Below are 21,332 nucleotides of genomic sequence, written 5' to 3'. Positions count from 1 at the left end.
TGTGGCATGAATCCTGATCTCACCTGTGCTTTGACTGAGAGTATACGTAGGTCAAAGGCAGACCGCCATTGCTCTAGTGAATAGTGTTATGCAATCGTTCCGAATAAAAAAACGGCTCTAAAATATGCACCTGCTTCATCTCCTGGTCGATATTCTTTGCTTGAGGAGGGATATATTATTGTTTTCCTTTAGAACTGTCATAGGTACTGCTGTCGTCTTGATGTAACTTTAAGGAAAGGGAATTGATGGATGTTTGGACAGCGAGAAGCAAACAGGGCGTCTAATTAGCATCATGTACCATCTGCCCAGTATTATGGCTTCCTTAACCATTCTGGGACTTGAGCTCTCTCTCTTCCTCTCTCTCCCTCTCTCTCTCTCTCTCTCTGTCTCTCTGTCTCTATCTCTCTCTCTCTCTCTCTCTCTCTCTCTCTGTCTCTCTCTCTCTCTCTCTCTCTGTGCTTTCGGCATATGAAACATGTGCTCCATTCCCTACCAATGTATTCCAGCCGCCTACTTTCCATCACTCCCTCTCTTTAGTATCCCTATGAGTGGTTTAAATGAGGGCTGGGTGCAGGCAGAGAAGCTGGGCTGCCAGAGTGCCTATGGGAAGCAGGGGAGCTTACCTAACCTACTGGGACAGAGTGCACAGCCGCGCTGATTCAAGGCGTACTATCCAACAGGTTCTGCAGCACAGTCCACTGCAGCAAGCGGCCACACCAGCACATGCTACGTACGGAGGCATACAGACTATAGCAATGACACCTTGTCCCTGTCACCGTGAAGCTAATTGGAGGTCTCTTCTTAATAGAGTATTTTTATTGTCATTGGCGAGACATGGTTTCAATTCCCCTGTCTGGTTATTTATTAGGTTGGACATTTATAGACACCAAGAGGTAAACATATGAATCTTTGCAAATGTGTGCTATAAAGCTGTTTTATTATCTGCTAATCAAGTATAGCGTTTAAAGAAACGTGAGTCAACCATTAGAAGGCATGTACATGTACACACACACACACACGCAAACACACACATCTTCTCTGTGCGCACACACACACTACACACATCCTGCCAGTAGGAATAGACTCTTTCATATGAAGACCTAATAACACAGAACAAACATAGATGTCTAACACTTGTTGTGGTAATATGTTTTGACCAGTTGCGCCCTGCCTCTATTCTGACTGTATAATTCACCTGACTAAATCAATAAGCTCATCACCATTGCTGGTTTCCACACATAATTCATTCATAGCTCAACTTTAATATTCAGATATAAAGGCTGACTTTGGTGCATTTGTGCGTGTGTTTGCTTTTTTGTGTGTGTGTGTGTGTGTGTGTGTGTTTCTGTGTGTGTGCATGCATGCTTGAATAAAGACATGTTACCTGTTTAGGTAAATTCACATTTGTAGATATAGAATCATGCTTTGATAATGTATAATTGTAATAACAGATTACTTTTTTTATTTTCCCATTGTCTGGTATATGCTGAAAATCTGGTTTAACCCAGACACATTTTAGATACAGCTAGACAAAAATGATGTGGTCCACTGGCACGTCATGTTAAAATTAATCACACTTTTGCTGAAGAGCCACCAAGTTCAGTCTCCTGGTGTGCTGGGATGGCTGCTTGTGACTTGTATTATTATTAATATTTGTGTAGCACCCCAACCATTAATGAACCTCTGGGCCTAAGCTAAAGATAGGGGGCCCTTGCTTACTCTGTAGATAATACAGTGTTTGTCACCGTATTTTCCCTTTTTTCAGTAATTCTATAATGAACTAAATTGTAATAGCCAATATTTGTAAATGGGTTGTTTTTCTTTATTTCAACTACGTTAAAGGTCCCATAGCATGAAAATCTCCCTTTATGAGGTTTTCTACCATTAATATGAGTTCCCCTAGCCTGCCTATGGTCCCCCAGAGGATAATACTTGCGTTCGGTATAAAACAAGCACTAGGTACCCTGCTCGCCTTTGAAGAAATGGAAGCTCAGGCGCGCTGATTTGGAATGTGGCCCCATATGTTGTCATAAGGGGCCAAGTTACCTCCACTTTCTATGCCTTGCCCTTCCAGAGAATTTGGCCCGCAAATGAGAAAATGAGCTACGACTGTGCTAGCGCCACATGTGTATGTGTGTGTGAGATTGCACACACTGTATTATTAATTATTATTATGGTTGAGAAGGAATTGGGGGGAAAGGAACTTTGGCTTTGACTCCCTGAAGTACATGAATCGCGATATGGAGGAGGAAGGGATTGTTGCCCGTGATTGTCTCCTGCCAGAGCCTCGCTGCCCGCTGCCGAGGCGGTGGTCCCTCGGCAGCGGGCAGCGAGGCTCCGGCAGGAGACAATCGCGGTCAACAATTGCGGGCAACAATCCCTTTCTCCTCCATGTCGCGTCTACTTCAGATTGTTGAGGAAGTGGAAGAACCAGAGATGCCGGAGAAACCGTTGCAGTCGTTTGAGATTCATAATATCGTCTTGAGGCGCACACAGCTTTTGGCCGTGATGATATTTTTTATATAATATAGATATCTATGTATAATATGATATTATTTAGATATAGAGCTCCAGGACTGTAAGGCAAGTGTTGTACACTCCTTGGTTATTTGGATTACCTTTCTGCTGTTGTCGTTATGCCGCATAACACGTCGGACTCTCTGACGTCTCTGGTATTTCCACAGCGAGACTCGTAGTGGGGGTTATCTCAGCCATGGTTGAGAAGGAATTAGGGGAAAGGAACTTTGGCTTTGACTCCCTGAAGTACATGAACCATGACATGGAGGAGAAAGGGATTGTTGCCCGCGATTGTCTCCCGCTGGAGCCCTGCTGCCCGCTGCCCGGTGGTGCCTTGTTGCTGCCCGCTGCCGAGGCGGTGGTCCCTCGGCAGTGGGCAGCGAGGCTCCGGCGGGAGACAATCGCGGTCAACATTCCCTTCCTCCTCCATGTCATGGTTCAGTCTACTCCCGATTGATGTGGAAGTGGAAGAACCAGAGAGGTCGGAGACCCCGACGCAGTGTCGTTTGAGATTCATAATATCGTCTGGAGTCGCACACAGCTTTTGGCCGTGATAATGTATATTATATGATATAGATATCTGTGTATAATATGATATTATTTAGATATAGAGCTCCAGGACTCCCGCCGGATAACCCGGAGTGTTCTAGAATATTTACAGAACATGGCCAAAGGCTGTATGCGCCTCGCCATTGCGATACATCCACTGTAAACAGAGCGCATGGTACCGTGGCTGCAAGCTGCTCAGGGCAACACCCCCACCCTCCTACTTGACCCGCCTCTCTCCTCCTCATTTGCATTAAAGCTACAGACACCGAAATAGCGAGTTTGGGGAAAGCTTAATGTGCGACTGGCTCGTAGTGGCTGTAATTCTGCACCACAGCTGAATTTTGGGAACGTCTTCAAATACTGTGTTAGGGGCCCACTAATTTCTATATTAAAGCATCCATAAAGTAGCATGCAATGGGACCTTTAAACATTGTATTATCTTCAAACTCTTATGAAACAATCTTATAAATCGCCATTCCTTTTTAAATCAAATGAATTATCACTGACCCAAACTTACATCAAATGAGGGTTATTTATTCTTTCACAGTTTTATTGATTAGATATGAGTTATTAAACAAAAATATTGATTATTAAAAGGTTAAATACAACGCAGTTTAATCTAGCATATACTACAAAACCCTCTAGTATACACTAGAGGGTATATAAAAAAATCCCAATTTAGGTTGTGTCCTTATAACACTATTTCGGGGCTGTATCTTTTAAACTAATAAGTATCTAATAAAGAGGTAATATAACTGTGGGCCCACAAACAGAAACCCACACACACCATCAGGTTGAACAACCAATACAAGTCGCAGGCCGAAACGTGGCTCAGCACGGCCTGCCAACAAATGCCCTTCACTCAACAGAGCAGTGGGTTTTAACCTGAGACCTACTCATAGTTTCTATGGGGTCACTCCAATGCAGAAAAGGGAGGCAGAAATCTACAGGAATCCTTAACGTTCTCTTAATCAGAGGAACAAAGCGACTTTTCCGATCACCAAGGATTCTGTCTGACACCACGATCCATCCAGTGTTCAGGAAACACTTGGCTTTTCTTCATCAGAGAAACCCTAAGGCTCTTCCCTTAAGAATATTCAATTGAATTGAATATTCATAAGTATATTTTAATTAGTGAGGGGAGGGAACATTCATTCATCGCCTGTACCTTTAACATACTGAAACACTTAACTAAATCATTCACTTCACTTACATAAATACTCTGGAGTTAAAAGAATTATGCAGGTTAAAATACTTGACATTGTTGTAAAACGTCTAACATTGATTTCCAATTCATTCTTTATCCGATATGTGTTATTTATAGTTATTTTAATCAATGTCTGTTGGTCAGGCTTCCTGGGTTCTGCTCCAGGTTGATATTTTCCTACGTTACCCAGAATTACTTTCCATAGCCCCTCTCAACATCAGCAGGCAACCTTCTGTCATTGTTATTTTATAAATTGAATTTATTAATAAAATGTATCATAACGATATACATAACAGGCTTCACTAAGCTTGTAAAAAAGCCAGTAGGTCATTTGGCAGTATGCTGTGCCTGTGATACAATATGAGACCATTGACCACATGCCCCAAGCCCACAAACCATAAGTGCATTCTTGATTAACAAGGGCGCTTGCCTGGCAAAAATGTGTGTCCTCTTGCTAAATTACTGAGTTCTCGCCATAGGAACATTGCAACAATGTAATATGCAGTCTTTCTGAGACAGAACCGCTGAGTTGTTTTTGTTGTTCTCATACTGGAATTAAACTAGTATCTGATACTTATGGTTGGTGCTACACCAATTTAAAGACACTCTCCTCTAGAACCCCAATACTACGTTAAATACTACACAAAAAGGTTAGGACCTGGGGTGCATTGTACATCACCAATAGACATATCTTAACAATGTCAACATGTTGTAGGCCGTTGTTTTATTTTAACTTATTATTTTGCTAGCATGAGCGTTGATCATTTATAACATGGCACATAAAACGGCCTGACAGAGCAAAAATACTTATGTATACCTAATACGGGCAAACTTTCTGCCGAGATGGCAAATCAAAACTGCTTTCAAGGATATCAATTGGATATCCTAATCAAAGTTTCCCATTACACAATAGCTACTGCTACCTAGTCTTTCTCACTCATAACTGCTCTGTTCTTCATGGACCCATCCTACCACCAATCCTATCGTCTTATTAGTGTGGTTGCAATGCAAGCTACACTATTGTCATTTTGTCTATAGGCAAGTTCCGACTGAGGGACTTCTTGGAAAGTGGCTCAGTGTTTTGGCTACGCCCACTCACTTAGTTCCCCTCTGCGTCCGTTCCCATCCAAGAGCCTTTGTAGTGGCTACCCAACAGAGTTCAAATGTGACGTAATTAGTTCTGGAACACTTTTCCTCTAACATGATTAGTTAGCTTGTGATAATTAATTCTCGTTCTCGTTCGTCTGATTGTCTCTATCTGCTCTGCTTGTTTTTTCTGTTACAAATGGCGCTGTTTATATGTTGTGGCTGTGTTGAGTTCTACTCGCGTCATAATCCCGCCTTAATCATATGTCGTACTCACATCATATCCCTCCTCAACCGTATCCAATCAGCGTCGACTAGTTAGGAGCATCTCAGTTGAGGCTCAGAAAGCTCCTACCCCGAGGCAGGTACTAACTGAGCCGCTAAACGGTGAAGTTGGGCGGATCCTCTCTCCCAAGCCACAACCATAGCGGCTCACTTGAGGAAAAGTATAAAGTTTATTTGACTGACAGACTTTTTTTCTTTAGAGATATATTATTTAAAGGGATATCCATAGGTATTTAGACTACGATCTTCATCAGGGCTACATTTGCCTACTTTTGAGCCATATAAACTCAAATCAGGGTTCACTTAGGTCAGGAAGGTACAGCGGGTTGATTTGTATCCGGAAGGTTGCTAGTTCGATCCCTGGCTTTTCCCTTATCTGAGTGTCAAGATGTCCCTGAGCAAGACCCATAACTGCTGCCGACGAGCCGGCTGTCGCCTTGCATGGTTAACTCCTCCGTCGGTGTGTCAATGTGTGTACGAACCGTTGTAGGTCGCGTTGGATAAAAGCGTCTGCTAAATGACCTAAATGTAAATCAACGCAACAATTACAGGAAGTCCAGAGATATTCAACCCCAGAAAAAGCAGATGGTAAGTAATCACATACGGCAGGTTTTGCAATGCTATGTATTTTCCACTGTTGGCACGACGTAGCGATCGATGGGTGTAAAATGTGTGACTGGCTGTGTTTTCAGCACTGTGGGGCATAGAGCCGTCCAGTGGAAGACATGCAGCCCCTGACATGCACCCACAACTCCTTCACTTGTCCTCTGCTTGTCCTCATAGGCACCGTCCCAGGAGATAAGAGTGAGAGTGCTCCAGTTTCATTCGGTGCTTCACTCTGTCTCTGTCACTGTACAACCCCCCACCCCTCCCCTCAATTTCACTTCTCCCTTTCTGATTCTCTCTGTCTGTCTCTCACTCTCACCTCAGTCTCTGTCTCTCAGTCTCTGTCTCTCTCTGTCTCTGTCTCTCTACTCAGTCTCTGTCTCTCTGTCTGTCTATTTCTCTCATTCTCTGTCTCTCTCTGTCTGTCTCTCACTCTCTCCTCAGTCTCTGTCTCTTTCTGTCTGTCTCTCACTCTCACCTCAGTCTCCGTCTCTATGTCTGTCTCTGTCTCTGTCTCTGTCTCTCACTCTCACCTCAGTCGCCGTTGCTGTCAGTCTGTCTCTGTCTCTCTCCCCTCAGTCTCGGTCTCCCCTGTCTGTCTCTGTCTCTCTCTCCTCAGTCTCATACTGTATCACTATGGGTTTTTTTTCTATTAGCAAAGCAGTGTATATTACATCTGTAATTTCATCGTCTGTCTGTAATTGTATTTATTCTGTATATATGTGTAATATAATTAATATAACTTCCTTCTATCATAAGAATTAATAGGCTTTCATAGTCATAAAAGCTTATTCACTCTTTTCCGCCAAACTGCATTGAGTCATTTCTTTTTTTCGCTGCAAAGTTTAAGATAACTTGGCACAAATTGAATTGAAATTGGTTGCTTTGGAAAATGCGCTGCACTCTTTTTTGGCAGAGCAAAGCACATTTTAAAGTTTTGACTATTTTTTTTGGACAACGCTGAATTGTGGGCTGCCAGTCGGCATTAAAAGACGGAATAATGTTTTGAAGTAGGCCACAGGGTGAAGTGAGAAGTGTAGGAGGAGAATTTAAAGTGTGACACTCATTTTTTTTTGTGTTTTTTTAAATATTCCTAAGAAGCCGCTCCATAATAAGATCTAGCACCATTCTCCACAGGCTTTTTAAATCTCCTCATTTCCCAGTTTCACAAATCAAACCTTTTGAATGCAGCCTTAGTCCGATTGGATGGCATGGCCGCTCTTTATTTCAGTGTTGGACCAATCACGTTGCTTTGATGGGGAGGGAGGGCGGGCGATCTGTAAGCACATCGAGTTCACGGAGAGTCCCCACTGTAAACCAACCTGACCTGTGAGTCAGTCACATGACAATCTCAAAGAGGTATTCCACAAACGTGTCATGGCTGATAATCCACTGGCATGAAAGAAAATACAGTGTGGGTATATATGTTGTGAAAGGCATCTCCTGTGCTTCACATTGCAAACAAGCCAGGCTTGCAATCTAAACAGAACCTGATGCAATCTCTAAGATCAGCTTTACCTTCCGATGGGTTTACAAACCAACAAACAAACATGTAGCTGAATCAGCTGAAAAATAGTATGTTTGACAATTGTTTAATGACACCAAATTATATAGTCGTAGCGTCTTCCAATATCATAGACCTCATAATATATATAGGGATTTAAAGCATTTATGAGGGCTATTAGATTAAAAATTTCATGTATGAGGTATACAATTTTATTTGTATACCTCAGGACTCCGTCAATGGGCAGTGAGTGCGTGTACATATTAAAGTCAAAGCCCCTAAACCAGGGGTTCTCAAAGTTTTGACAGCTGAGGGCCAATTTAGGAACCAAGAATTTGACTGAGGGCCGCCAAAGGAAAAACAATTAGGCAGGAAACGCCGTCAGCATCCCAGTGATGAAAAAAAACATTGCACCGTTGGGAGTGATGTCAAGTGAGGTCTAAATCATGAAACTGAGGTTCATCCTTTCAAAGTAATGTACAGTCGGATCAAAACTAACAAATGTAACAGGATTTAATTGAAAGCTAGGGAGAGTCGACTTTTCTCTTTATATTTATTTATTTTTGTTTAAATGAATATTTATATAATAATTGAAAAGATTTTTTTTTTTTTTACTTACATCTGTATGTCATTGCGGGCTACCAGGAATGTTTCTGCGGGCCGCATTGGCCCGCGGGCCGCACTTTGAGAGCCAATGCCCTAAACACTAGACAGTCCTGGCACATTTAAAGGAGGGGCTGTTGCATTCCTAGTGTACGACCGCTATGGTACTCTCATACCCTAGATTATCCACCAGCTACTCTTTGCTAAATGGGTTACAACTTGGCCCATATAGCTGTGTGTCTTATTCATTAAGACATTTGGACTATATAAGCATATTAGACATGTTCAAACCAATGGGTTGTTTGCTCTTGATCTTGAAGTCTTACTGGGGGTGGTCAAATATGTGGTAATGCTAATAATAGTAAGGATAGCTTTTAAGTATACTCACTAGTTGAAGGTGCTTTCCCACAACTTCTCCAATTTATAGTAAGATGACTGAAAGTTGCTGTGAGTCTACTATATCATAAACCACTTCAATATAGCCTATTTAAGGATTTGATCATGCATTTATTTTCATTTATGTGTCAATGTTTCATTTGTCATATCTAAAGTATATTTTATTAAATAGGTGTAATATCTATATTCAGTGGTTCAAACTTTTTGCTTGTTCTACTTTGAGCTTGTTATAGTTTAAGTAAGGTACTAGGCAATGTGTCACAAATAAGTACTTCAGGAAAGCGCTTTATGACCTTATTTAGCTGTTCTGGCAATGAGTAGAGAAACCTACTTTAAGTCGTCTCAAAGAGAGCATTTAAAAGGGATTGCTAAGGCCTTTACAGCCAATGCAGAGACATTGGTATCTTAAATAACCACTGCCTAATTTGGCATAGAAAGCTGTAGGGAATTTCAATTTGTTGGCACTTGTTCATTCGGTCTGTCATCTTTCTTAGGATTGTGAAAAAAGTAGTAATATCATTTCATGGTTATTTAATTATGTTGGTTGTCCTGCTTTCTTCTTATATATTGTTAAATAGGTGAGACTAAAATACATGGTACAATTCTCTTTGAAATATAGCGCAATTTGACTTCAAATCTAAATGAAATGAAAGGAAGAACTTTGAGTCTCAGACAGAAAAAAAGTTGAAAAGATCAGTATTAGTTAATAAATTAGAAGTTAGGCCTAGATTTTAATATTTGCTTCCATTGTCACCTTTACAAAATATAAGCCTGTTATCAATACATTTGGGCTGCTGTTCCCCTCTTTCTCCAGTCATTCAGCGACATGTCTGAGAGTGTTTCATTTGTGTGCGATGCTGTATAATCAAATGCCCTCCGCCGTGGGCAGTTCTGTGAAGTCCCACTTGGCCTGGATCCTTTGGTTGAGGATGGAGGACATCGCGTCTCCCATCGCTTCCCACTGCGCTCCTCAAAGTGTTGTCTCCTCAGTGTGGGCACGGATACCGCAGAAACCAACAGTAAACTCTGATCACTTTCTAATGTATAATGAAAGACCCAACCAGCACCCTGGGCTGTTCCTCTACAAAGAAACAACACAAATAAATATAAATAAATATAAATATAAATATACTATAAATATATAATTATAAATATAAACACCTGGGACCCCTGCCCCCCTCCCCTCCTCTGATTCAGATTGAATTTGAACACTGATTTTTAAGAAATACGTATTGGAGAGTTTTAGGAAATAGTGGGGGGGTGTTATCCCCATGGCTGTGACCCACGCCACGATACCTTTTTTTGTAGTTTACTATGTTGGCGATTATATAAGATTAATCGCCAATTTACCACGTTTAAAACTCCCAAAAAGCGGTCCTGGGTTCCCTGGCTCTTTAAGGGGAGTTCACTGCGTCTTCTGCACACCGCGGTTTTCCCATTTGCGCTGTTGATTCAGATCACAGCCGTCGGCCATAGGAACCCACTGAGCTGACTTTGCACCTCCAGCCCGACAGGAAGCTGGGGGTGTGTGACATCCTATCGGCCCAGCAGCCCTTGTCACACCTCTCCAGGCCGACCTGGAAGTCCAACCTTCCTATTCTGACCTCCATGAACACTCAAAGCTATTGTGTTATCTGAATCGGTGTCCACCAGTCTCTTCACATGCTTCACACTGTTTCAATTCATTGGTAAGATATATCCAATTGTACAAAAAACAACTCAAACAGTAAAGAAAACAACAATATTGAAAAATACAAAAATCCACAACAACAACAGATACATTTAGATCCAAATGTCTTCCACTTCACAATGTCTGCTACCCTTCCATCCCCCCTCCATTCTCTACTATTTTACACTTGCCTTCCATACCGTCTACACACTTTCTATATACACGTCCCACAACAACAGCAGCAGTTACAAAAACAGCTCCGAGCAATAGAGAGACAGAGTGCAGGGAATAATAGGATAGCAGCATCTGGAGAGACTTGTGGTAGTGGTGGCGGTGGTGAATGTGCCCTGCTGGCTCAGAGATAGTAGCGTGGCTACAAAGGACGACACAGCGAAGGGGAAACAAGCTCTGTGATTTGTGCAAGGCCGGCTATAGAAGCTGTTTGAAAGACCGTGGCTGTTACGGCTTCTGTCTCTGTACCCCGTGCTGAAGACAGGACATTTTAACACATCTCGCAGGCTCGCCCGGTCACATTGTTCGGAGAGGAAGTGATGAGGCCATTGTTGCTTTTGAAAGCATTTATTTTCTTGCTTTCCTTCCGACTCTTCTTCATAATCTCTCCGGTCTGCGGTCGTCTACTTCCTTCATTTTTTTTTTTAGAATCGTCACCTGCATGTGCAGCTTTGTTCAAACTCGTGTATGTCACGCTGTATTGGAGCAGATGGTAAACCGCAGGTGTACTGCACACCTTTTAGTTGGAATTACCACCTGCGTGTTTCCTGTCTAAGTGACTTTGTGGAGCCAGCAACATTTTCACAGTAGTCCTTGCCACACATGCATTTATACAGACATACATCTTTCAGGGCTGATTAGTTTTGTTATTGGTGGAATTCAGAATAACAAATGGGTGTTCTTTATCTTTGTCGAGAAATTCATTCAACTGAAAAATAAGTTTCATAAATAATTCCTGCAAAATCCTTACAGTGAATATGGTCTTAATATGGTTTTAATGTGAAATTCATTTCATACTATAATTTGAGTATGTAGCCAACCTTAAAACTTCAGTTCAACACAATGAATTATATTATTCAATGAGTAAAATGAGTTATTCTTCCATATATTATTCTATTATTCATCTATTCTATGCTACATCTCGTCAATGAGTATACTCAGAGGAAAAAAATGAATTCATCGAAGGAATGTTGAACCTCAAGTTCTTCAAATGCATCAAACTGACTAAACATGGATCACTGTTTCATGTGATCATAGTTCCATTAAGTGGTTGGCAAATAACTGTAGACCGAACACTTTTTTAGATTGCTTTTCCGTGCCAACCGTGGTTACGACTGCATGACATCAGCTCAATTCTGAAACTGTCAGACTGTAAAATGTGTACGGGGAGTTTACACACTGTGTACGCACTGCATGCATTTGCATGTGCAAGTAGGTCACGTCATTTAAAAACGTGTATGTTGAAGGGGGGGGGGGGTTGTGCCTGAACAACACAGCAAGCGTGTCATACGACAACATATCCATTTGCCGGCCGGGTACGCCGCTGCCGTGAACAACACCATTTCATTCGATTCCCTTCATCTCTCCACACCCCCTATTGTTTGGCTGTCACAGAGCCGTGTGTAAAAGCAGGACGTACCACTTCATGGGAAGGCATAGCGGTGTCGGTGGGAGCGATGTGCCAGGGTTGCAGATGCTAATCAATGAATAAAAGAACCCCCCACCCCCACCCCCTGGATGGATACCGCGTGGATGGGCAGGTGATGGCACGTGCTGAGAATAGAGACTGAAGTCAAAGGAAGTTCAAACGATGTGCTGTCCTGTCCCCGAGACGGCCAACTTGTTACTAGTGGCTTCCTTGCAAAGTGTTAAACCCTTCTTTGACTTCCCAAGTCTCTTGTTTTGTGTTTTCTCTTTCATCTCCCACTGCTCTTGCATCTCTCTGTTTTCAGCATGGAAGCTCGTCTTGGCTCTAACGGAGTTGGGGTTGGTGCCTCGGGCAATATTAGTCTTTGTGTATCCATACTGCTATCTGTAGGTGCTGCTATCTGCACTGTTGTCACGCATCACAGATATAATGTTTGTGCCACTTGTGAAGACTTTCTATTTTCCCCTCCTGTCCCCTCCTGTAGTACACAGTACACTGAGTACACATTTATGGAGAGGTACTGGAGAGACTTTGTATACTGCCATGTTTTGTCGCATTGTGGCGTTTAATGAGAAGGATTCTAGTTCAGTTTCTGGGTTCACATTAAAAAGCCACTAACAACCAAAACCAAAGCTGACTTACTTATCCAGAGAGACATACAACCATTAATACATATAAATGGCGATGTCAACCATGCAAGTATTACACACACGTATAGAAACGCATATTGCTGCGTCAGGCATACCCCGACAATCGGCTAGGAGGAGCTAAGCCGACCTGAATAGTGACTGCAGAACCTCATACTATCTTCAAAAGTATTCTCAAGGCTCATCTCTGCTGGGAACAACTCATCTTCAGAGTTTTGTACTTCTTTATCGCAGTAATAACACCATAACTTACTTTGATAGTTAGATACTTTGTTACCCTGTTTTGTTGCATATTGGCGTCTAATAAGAAGAATTCAAGTTTAGTTTTGGAATGCTTCTTGACATACAATAATGATTTGATTGAGTTTACGGTGCCTGAATGTTGAGACTATCATTAAGAAGAACCCATTATGTTATATTGACGACTTACCAGACAGTATTTACTTACCAGACACTCCGATAAGCACCATAATATATAGTTGTGTACAGTCTTCTGAGTAGGAGTCTGTATTTATTAACCCTTGATGTTGTAGACTTCCATTGTTGTCCAGAAACTTAATCAAGCTAGATCCGCCACAGCCATCCCTGTTGCTTTGGAGAGCAAAATCCATCTGGCAGCAGCATCCATTCAACCAAACATCATAGCTTTCTCTAAAACACCTTTGTTGCTGTTTCTTAAAACATTTATGTGTGAAACTCATTTAACTTTTTCTGTATGAAGTCATACAGACTTCTGGTGCAAAATATTGATGGATGCTGCGACCAAAGAAATATGAAAGGTTTTTGTTTGTTTCACTGTGTAAAAGTGTGAGTTACCTGGATGGTGGAATGACCTACCTAGCTCCATAGTGTTTGTGAATTGTTCTGCCCGCCTTATTTCTAGGCCCTTTATTACATTTAGCGCTTTTAACAGATGCTTAATGCCCTTAAGCGCCTGACAACCAAAAACAATGCCGACTTACTTAACCAAAGTGACTTTATATACAGCACAGTCAACCATGCAAGTATTACATACACATATATAGTCACACATATACAGCTGAGTCAATCATGCAATTAATATACACACATGTACGGCAGAGTCAACCATTACACACAGACATGCATATATATAAAAGACGGAGTCAACCATGCAAGACAACAGCCATCGGGAGCAGTAAGGGTAAGGTGTCTTGCTCAGGGACACCCCGACAATCAGCTAGGAGGAGGCGGGAATCGACCTAGCAACCTGCCGGTTGTATGTAAACCCGCTCTACCTCCTCAGCTTACCTGACATGAATTTGTGTCTGCAGAACCTCTAACTATCTATCTATGTATTTCAAACTATCAGTAGTAATCTCAAGGCTCATCTGTGCTTGGAACATCTCATCTTCAGACTTTTGTACTTTGTTATAGAACTGTTATAGAACAACATAAGTTACTTTGTTAAGTACACCAACACCTACTATGCTCTAATAAAACACACAGTAAACTTTATTTCTCATTTCTATTTTCCTCTGTACTCGTTCAGCCTCTGTACGTCACTATGGATAAAAGCATCTGCTAATGATTAAACGCCAACATAATGAAAATGTTGTGCCTCTGTTGTTAACTGTCCTGTATACACACTCATCAGTCCTCCCTTCTGCTCTCTTCTAGAAGAAACCACATATGATGCCTCTGGCTCCTCCTCATTACCCAGCAGCCCCAGGGTCCCGGGTGGTCCTGCTCCCCCATTGGCCGACATCCCTTCCTCAATCAGCCACTCGGATGCGGAGGCCACGTCTCAAGGGGGAGGGCTGAGAGGGCATCCTGCGTACTCCTCCTTTATAACGTTTCTTGCGGAAACGGCCAAACATCCGCTGAACCTGGTCCAGAGCAGAACCTCGCCGACCATCACCCGGGACAGGAACCTCACCAGCCAGCGGCCTTCGGAGGACCCCGACCAGGCCTCGGGCACCTCTTCCTCGTCCTTCTTCGGCTCAGGTCTGGCTCCCAGCATTCCCCACAAGCAGCACGCAGCGCCTCACACTGTGCCACCGCTGACACCCGTGTCCTTCATGTTGCAATCGTCATCCTCATCACCATTATCATCCTCTTTATCATTCTTGGCATCTTCATCATCAACGACGTCATCATCATCATCATCATCATCATCATCATCATCATCATCAGCAGCATCACCACGTAAAAAGAACACAGAATCTCATGCTGTTTTATTGACACCAGCATCCGTCATTTCTTTAATTGCTCGAGGAAAAAGTGTTACTTCTTTGTCCACATCACTGTTCACATCATCATCATCATCATCATCATCATCATCATCATCATCATCATCAAAATCCTCATCAGCATACCCATCATCGTCGTCTTCATCATCATCATCATCATCAACAGCATCATCACTAAAGCAAAACACAGCCTTATTGACAACGACATCCTTCGTATCCTCGTCGGATGGAGCCAAAAGTAATATATCCTCGTCCCCATCACTGTTCACATCTTCATCATCATCTCCATCATCATTTTCAGCATCATCATCATTGTCATTCTTGGCATCTTCAACACCAACATTACCATTATCAACATCATCATCACCAACGTCCTCATCATCATCATCCTCATCATCATTCTTGGCATCTTCATCACCAACATTACCATTATCAACATCATCATCACCATCTTCATCATCAACATCCTCATTAAAAACCTCCTCAATGACATCAGCATCCTCCTCTTCATCAGCTGCATTCAGTGTGTCTAGCATGATGTCATCCTCTGGCCCTTCATCGTCCAGCTCCCCATCGTCCCTCCAACAGAGCGCCGTGTCCCACATGTTGCCGGGGGCGACCCCCACATCCCTGGTGTCCTCCAGGCAGGGAGCCGAGAGGGTCGCACCTGTGACCACGTCGCTGTTCAAACTGTTATCATCATCATCATCATCATCATCATCATCATCATCATCACCACCATCCTCATCATCATCATCACCACCATCCTCATTTTTGTTCTCATCAGCTTCATCAACATCAGCGTCGACATTGTTATCAGCATCATCTTCATCATCATCATCATCATCATCAACAGCATCATCACTAAAGCAAAACACAGCTTTATTGACAACGACATCCTTCGTATCCTCGTCGGATGGAGCCAAAAGTAATATTTCCTCGACCCCATCACTGTTCACATCTTCATCATCATTTCCATCATCATTTTCTGTATCATCATCATTGTCATTCTTGGCCTCTTCATCACCAACATTACCATTATCAACATCATCTTTACCATTGTCATCATCAACATCCTCATTAAAAACCTCCTCAATGACATCAGCATCCTCCTCTTCATCAGCTGCGTTCAGCGTGTCTAGCATGATGTCATCCTCTGGCCCTTCATCGTCCAGCTCCCCATTGTCCCTCCAACAGAGCGCCGTGTCCCACACGTTGCCGGGGGCGACCCCCACATCCCTGGTGTCCTCCAGGCAGGGAGCTGAGAGGGTCGCACCTGTGACCACGTCGCTGTTCAAACTGTTATCATCATCATCATCATCATCCTCATCATCCTCATCATCATCATCATCATCATCCTCATCATCATCATCACCACCATCCTCATTTTTGTTCTCATCAGCTTCATCAACATCAGCGTCGACATTGTTACCATCATCATCATCTTCTTCACCATCGTCATCACCGCCATCATCATTTTTCTCATCAGCTTTATCAACATTATCGACACAATCATCGACATTGTTATCATCATCATCCTCTTCGTCATCTTCAGCATCATCATCATCATCATCTTCATCATCATTAAAGCGAAACACAGCCTTAGTGACACCGACGTCCTTCATATCCATATCCTCATTATTGCTCTCATCATCTTCATCATCATCATCATCCTCATCAACAGCATCACCACCAAAAAAGAACGCAGAATCTCACACTGTTTTAGGGACACCGACATCCGTCATCTCTTTAATTGTTCAAAGAAAATGTGTCACTTCTTTGTCCAAATCACTGTTCACATCATCTTCATCACCTCCATCCTCATCTTCACCGACAGTATCACCAGCATTATCATCATCATCATCATCATCATCATCATCATCTTCATTATCCTTCTTGGCATCTTCATCATCAACATTATCATTATCGACATCATCATTACCGACGTCATCTTCATCAGCATCACCAATATCATCATCATCATCACCGCCATCATTATTTTTCTCATCAGCCCTATCAACATCGTCGACACAATCATCAACATTGTTACCATCATCATCCTCTTCGTCATCTTCAGCATCATCTTCATCAGCATCGTCATCATCATCATCACCAACAACAGCATCAACAACAGCATCATCATCATTATCATCAACAATAGCATCAACAACAGCATCATCATCATCATCAACAACAGCATCATCATCATCATCATCACTATCCTTCTTGGCATCTTCATCATCAACATCCTCATTAAAAACCTCCTCAATGACATCAGCATCCTCCTCTTCATCAGCTGCGTTCAGTGTGTCTAGCATGATGTCATCCTCTGGCCCTTCATCGTCCAGCCCCCCATCGTCCCTCCAACAGAGCGCCGTGTCCCACACGTTGCCGGGGGCGACCCCCACATCCCTGGTGTCCTCCAGGCAGGGAGCCGAGAGGGTCGCACCTGTGACCACGTCGCTGTTCAAACTGTTATTGTCATCATTATCATCATCATCATCATCATCATCATCATTATCCTCATCTGCATCATCTTCATCACCACCATCATCATTTTTCTCCTCAGCTACATCAACACCAGCGTCGACATTGTTATCATCATCATCATCATCATCTTCATCGTCACTGCCATTATCATCATCATCATCATCATCATCATCTTTCTCAATATCATCATCAACAGCTTCATCATCATCATCATCATCAGCAACAGCACAAAATAAGAACAAAGAATTTCATGCTGTTTTAGGCACACAGACATCCGTCATCTCTTTAATTACTCAAGGAACAAGTGTCCCTTCTTTGTCCTCATCACTGTTCACATTTTTATCATCATCATCATCATCATTATCATCATCAACAACAAAATCAGCATCATCACTACAGCAAAACACAGCCTTAGTGACACCGACATCCTTCATATCCTCGTCCCCATCACTGTTCACATCATCATCATCACCAATGTCATCTTCATCATCAACATTACCATTATCAACATCATCATCAATGAGGTCATCATCATCCTCATCGTCATCATCATCATCATTGACACAAAAAAATGACACAGAATCTCACACTGTTTTAGTGACACCGACATCCATCATCTCTTTAATTGCTCAAGGAAAACGTGTCACTTCTTTGTCCATGTCACTGTTCACCTTTTTATCATTATCATCAAAATCCCCATCAGCATCAGCATCACCATCATCATCATCATCATCATCATCATCATCATCGTCATCATCACCATCATCAACAACAGCATCATCATTAAGGCAAAACACAGACTTAGTGACTCCGACATCCTTCATATCCTCGTCAACATTACTGTTCACATCATCATCTTCATCTTCACCAACACCATCACCATTATCATCATCATTATCACAGTCATCATCATCATCATCATCACAGTCAGCATCATTATCATCAGACTCAGCATCATCACCGTCACCATCATCACCACCACCACCACCATCACCATCACCATCATCATCATCATCATCATCATCATCACCACAATCACTATCATCATCATTATCAAAGTCACCAACATCACCAACACCGTCACCATCATTATCATCAGCCTCATCATCATCATCATCATCATCATCATCATCATCATCATCATCATCATCATCATCACCAACACCATCACTATCATCATCATTATCATCAGCATCAACTGTGTTCAACTTGTCGAACATGATGTCGTCCTCAAGCCCTTCAAGCTATTTGTCATCACAACCGTCACCAAAACTCTCAATTATTTCCACATTATCATCCTCTGAAATCTCCCCAGCCTCCTCTTCAAGCCAATGGATTCTGTCATATCCTGTCCCACAGTCAGAGCCGGCATCATTAGCAACAGCAGGGTCCACTCACGTGAAAGCAATCCCAATATCCTCCCAATCCAACACAAGTTTCCTTTTTGATTTTCAAACTCGTTCTGAGAGATTGTTCAGTGCAGTATCTCCATTATCGACCCTGATTCATCAAACCGTGTTCAATCCAGCTTCTTCCAGAACTCAAAACCACAAAGAAGAGGCAACACATACAGTATACTTACCATCCGATACGTCTCAGCGCTTGACCAGCTCACACATCATTTCGACTCTAAGCCGTAACCTTAGTTATAGTGCTGAACCCGAACTCAAAAATACACCGGCGCATACCTCAGATCCAATGTATTTTCCATCAAGTCAAGGACAACTTCCTGGAGTATTTTCCACAGAACTCACAGAAATGCTGAAAGGTATGATCAGGGTCTTGCCTGTTAATAAGGGAAGAAGCACGACCGCAGTTTCCACTTATGATCAAAAACCTCTAGCAGATCAAAAGCCGCACAGAGCTTTCCCAAAGCTCCCTGCAACGCAGTCTGAGAGCCATTGGGTTTCAAGACACATCCCCATGCAAAGGCTAACAGGAACACCATATAAAGTTGAGAAAGATAAGAAATTGTCTGGGAGCCACGTTAAGAATCCTACCATTACACCACCAATATCATCAGGAATCTCGGAAACGTTCTTAGCATTTCCACATGGGACCCCTTGGACCGAGGCAGATAACTTGCCTGTCTCTGACACAGCAATCACTAAGCAAACCTCTCCACACCTTGGCAACTGGTCTTCAGAGCATGCATCTCCCCCTGGTGATTTAGCGACAGGTCCCGACACCAGCAGAGCTCCTGTCTTTGTTATGAATAGTGGCCGGCCAAGCACTGCAGAAGCTGAGCTCATCGCTGTTTCCTCCCTCGCTAGTTTGCATCCGTTGCAACAGACGTGGACTGAGGCCAAAGCCATGCGTTCTATGGCTGTTCCAGTAAAATCCTTCTCCGTGTCAGCATCGCGTAACTCACTACACTTGACACCTGTATACAATTTAGTCACACCGTCAGGATCTCACAGGGATAAAACCAAAGGGAAGAGATTGATGTCACTCAGTGTGGTCTTTGCAAAAGGAACTTATTCTAAAGCAGAATCATTTGGTTCACAAATACAAAGCCATAACAGCATATCAGCCCGTGATCAAAGCCAAAATTTGTATCAATCACGGATGATCACAATGGACACACTGTTTCAAACAAGGTCACCTTTTAGTCCCACCAGCAGGCCTTTCACAAGTTCTCTGTCAACTTTGCCACATCTTCAAAGTAAAACGGCGGAAATTTCAGTACGGGCCAAACACACACAAGAAGCAGACCAGCATTTATTTCAGCTGTCACAGGGCAATGTTCAATTCATTTCAGGTAACACCCCAGCATCACCGGACACCTTTTCTCATATTCGGACTGTAGATACCCACCCGGTGAGCAAAAGCCAGATAAGAACTTATTTATCCAATGTACACAAAGCTTCTGATAAAGTCACACAGGCCGACAGCAGATTTTCATCACTGGATTTAACACATTTGACCTCATTCAGTAACTGGAAAGCCTCGAGAATAGTTTCTAGTAGCTCTGCCAGCCAATCCCCCGCCAATAAAGCAGCTTCACAGACAGCCCCCTCCGAGGCTATCTCAGGGCATCTCTCTAATAAAAATGAAGTCACACTCATGAATCGGCGTGAAAGGTCCCCGGGGTCAGAAATCATCGGAACACTGCGGTCTGATCATCAGTCACCGGCTCCCCCTCGCTATGCTGGGAGTGATACATCACTTTTTTATTTAGACAGAGAAAACTCGACCTCATCCCCCAAAGATAGACAACCTCGAGCAGATGGCACGATTTTCAGTCCCGGCGCCAGAATAACAAAACCACAGCCGGAATGGAAAAGCACCTCTCTTCGATTGCATCCAAGCAGTTCTTCAGGACTCGACAATCTTGTATCTAATGCCTTAGGTTCTCATGTGTCACCAGACGGATTAGCGTCTGTTCCAAATCCACAACGCGGCCTGTTGAAAGTTCCGTCTTTAAATTCGACTGATGCAACTGTAGGCACAAGGAATCGTTCCCCCGCTCTCCTAAACGCAAGTGGACAAGGCGTTGAGGGTAATACATCAGAAACAAATCTAGATTATATACCAGGCCTCCCACCTTGGGGTGGGCTGAATTTATTTCCAACGAATCACAGATCTTCAGCCCTATCTACTCAGGGAACATCAATAGCTCATATGACTCCCACTCCTCAAATTGACAACAAAGAGGAAAGTTCAGGAATCTACCACATGCAATTGTATCATAACAGCGATAACTTGCCGACAGAGCTTCCCCACTCTGAATTCCCCACTAGAATAAAACATACTCATCCCCTGCCTTTAGTCACTAATACTAGCACTGCTGATAACTTGTTGGATTCATTAACATCCAAACCAGTTGCTGGAGAATCAGTACATTCATCATCTTCCTCATCATCATCCTCATCATCATCGTCATCACCATCATCCTCATCA

At 42.8% G+C, this 21,332-nt stretch overlaps 1 protein-coding gene across 1 annotated transcript in view; it reads left to right on the top strand.

The window, feature by feature from the left end:
• The window catches only part of LOC307075830 (UPF0606 protein KIAA1549L-like), a gene marked incomplete at both ends in the record, with an annotated part of 59,593 nt that overhangs the window by 3,043 nt on the left and 35,218 nt on the right, over positions 1–21,332 (top strand). The window contains 1 exon segment of the mRNA XM_079736540.1: positions 14,368–14,694. Coding sequence (XP_079592666.1) covers positions 14,368–14,694 — 327 coding nt within the window.

The sequence above is a fragment of the Pollachius pollachius genome, assembly GCF_949987615.1.
Source record: "Pollachius pollachius genome assembly, chromosome: 5".
In the NCBI taxonomy this organism is placed as follows: Eukaryota; Metazoa; Chordata; class Actinopteri; order Gadiformes; family Gadidae; genus Pollachius; species Pollachius pollachius.
This window is presented reverse-complemented; position numbering and strand designations above follow the sequence as displayed.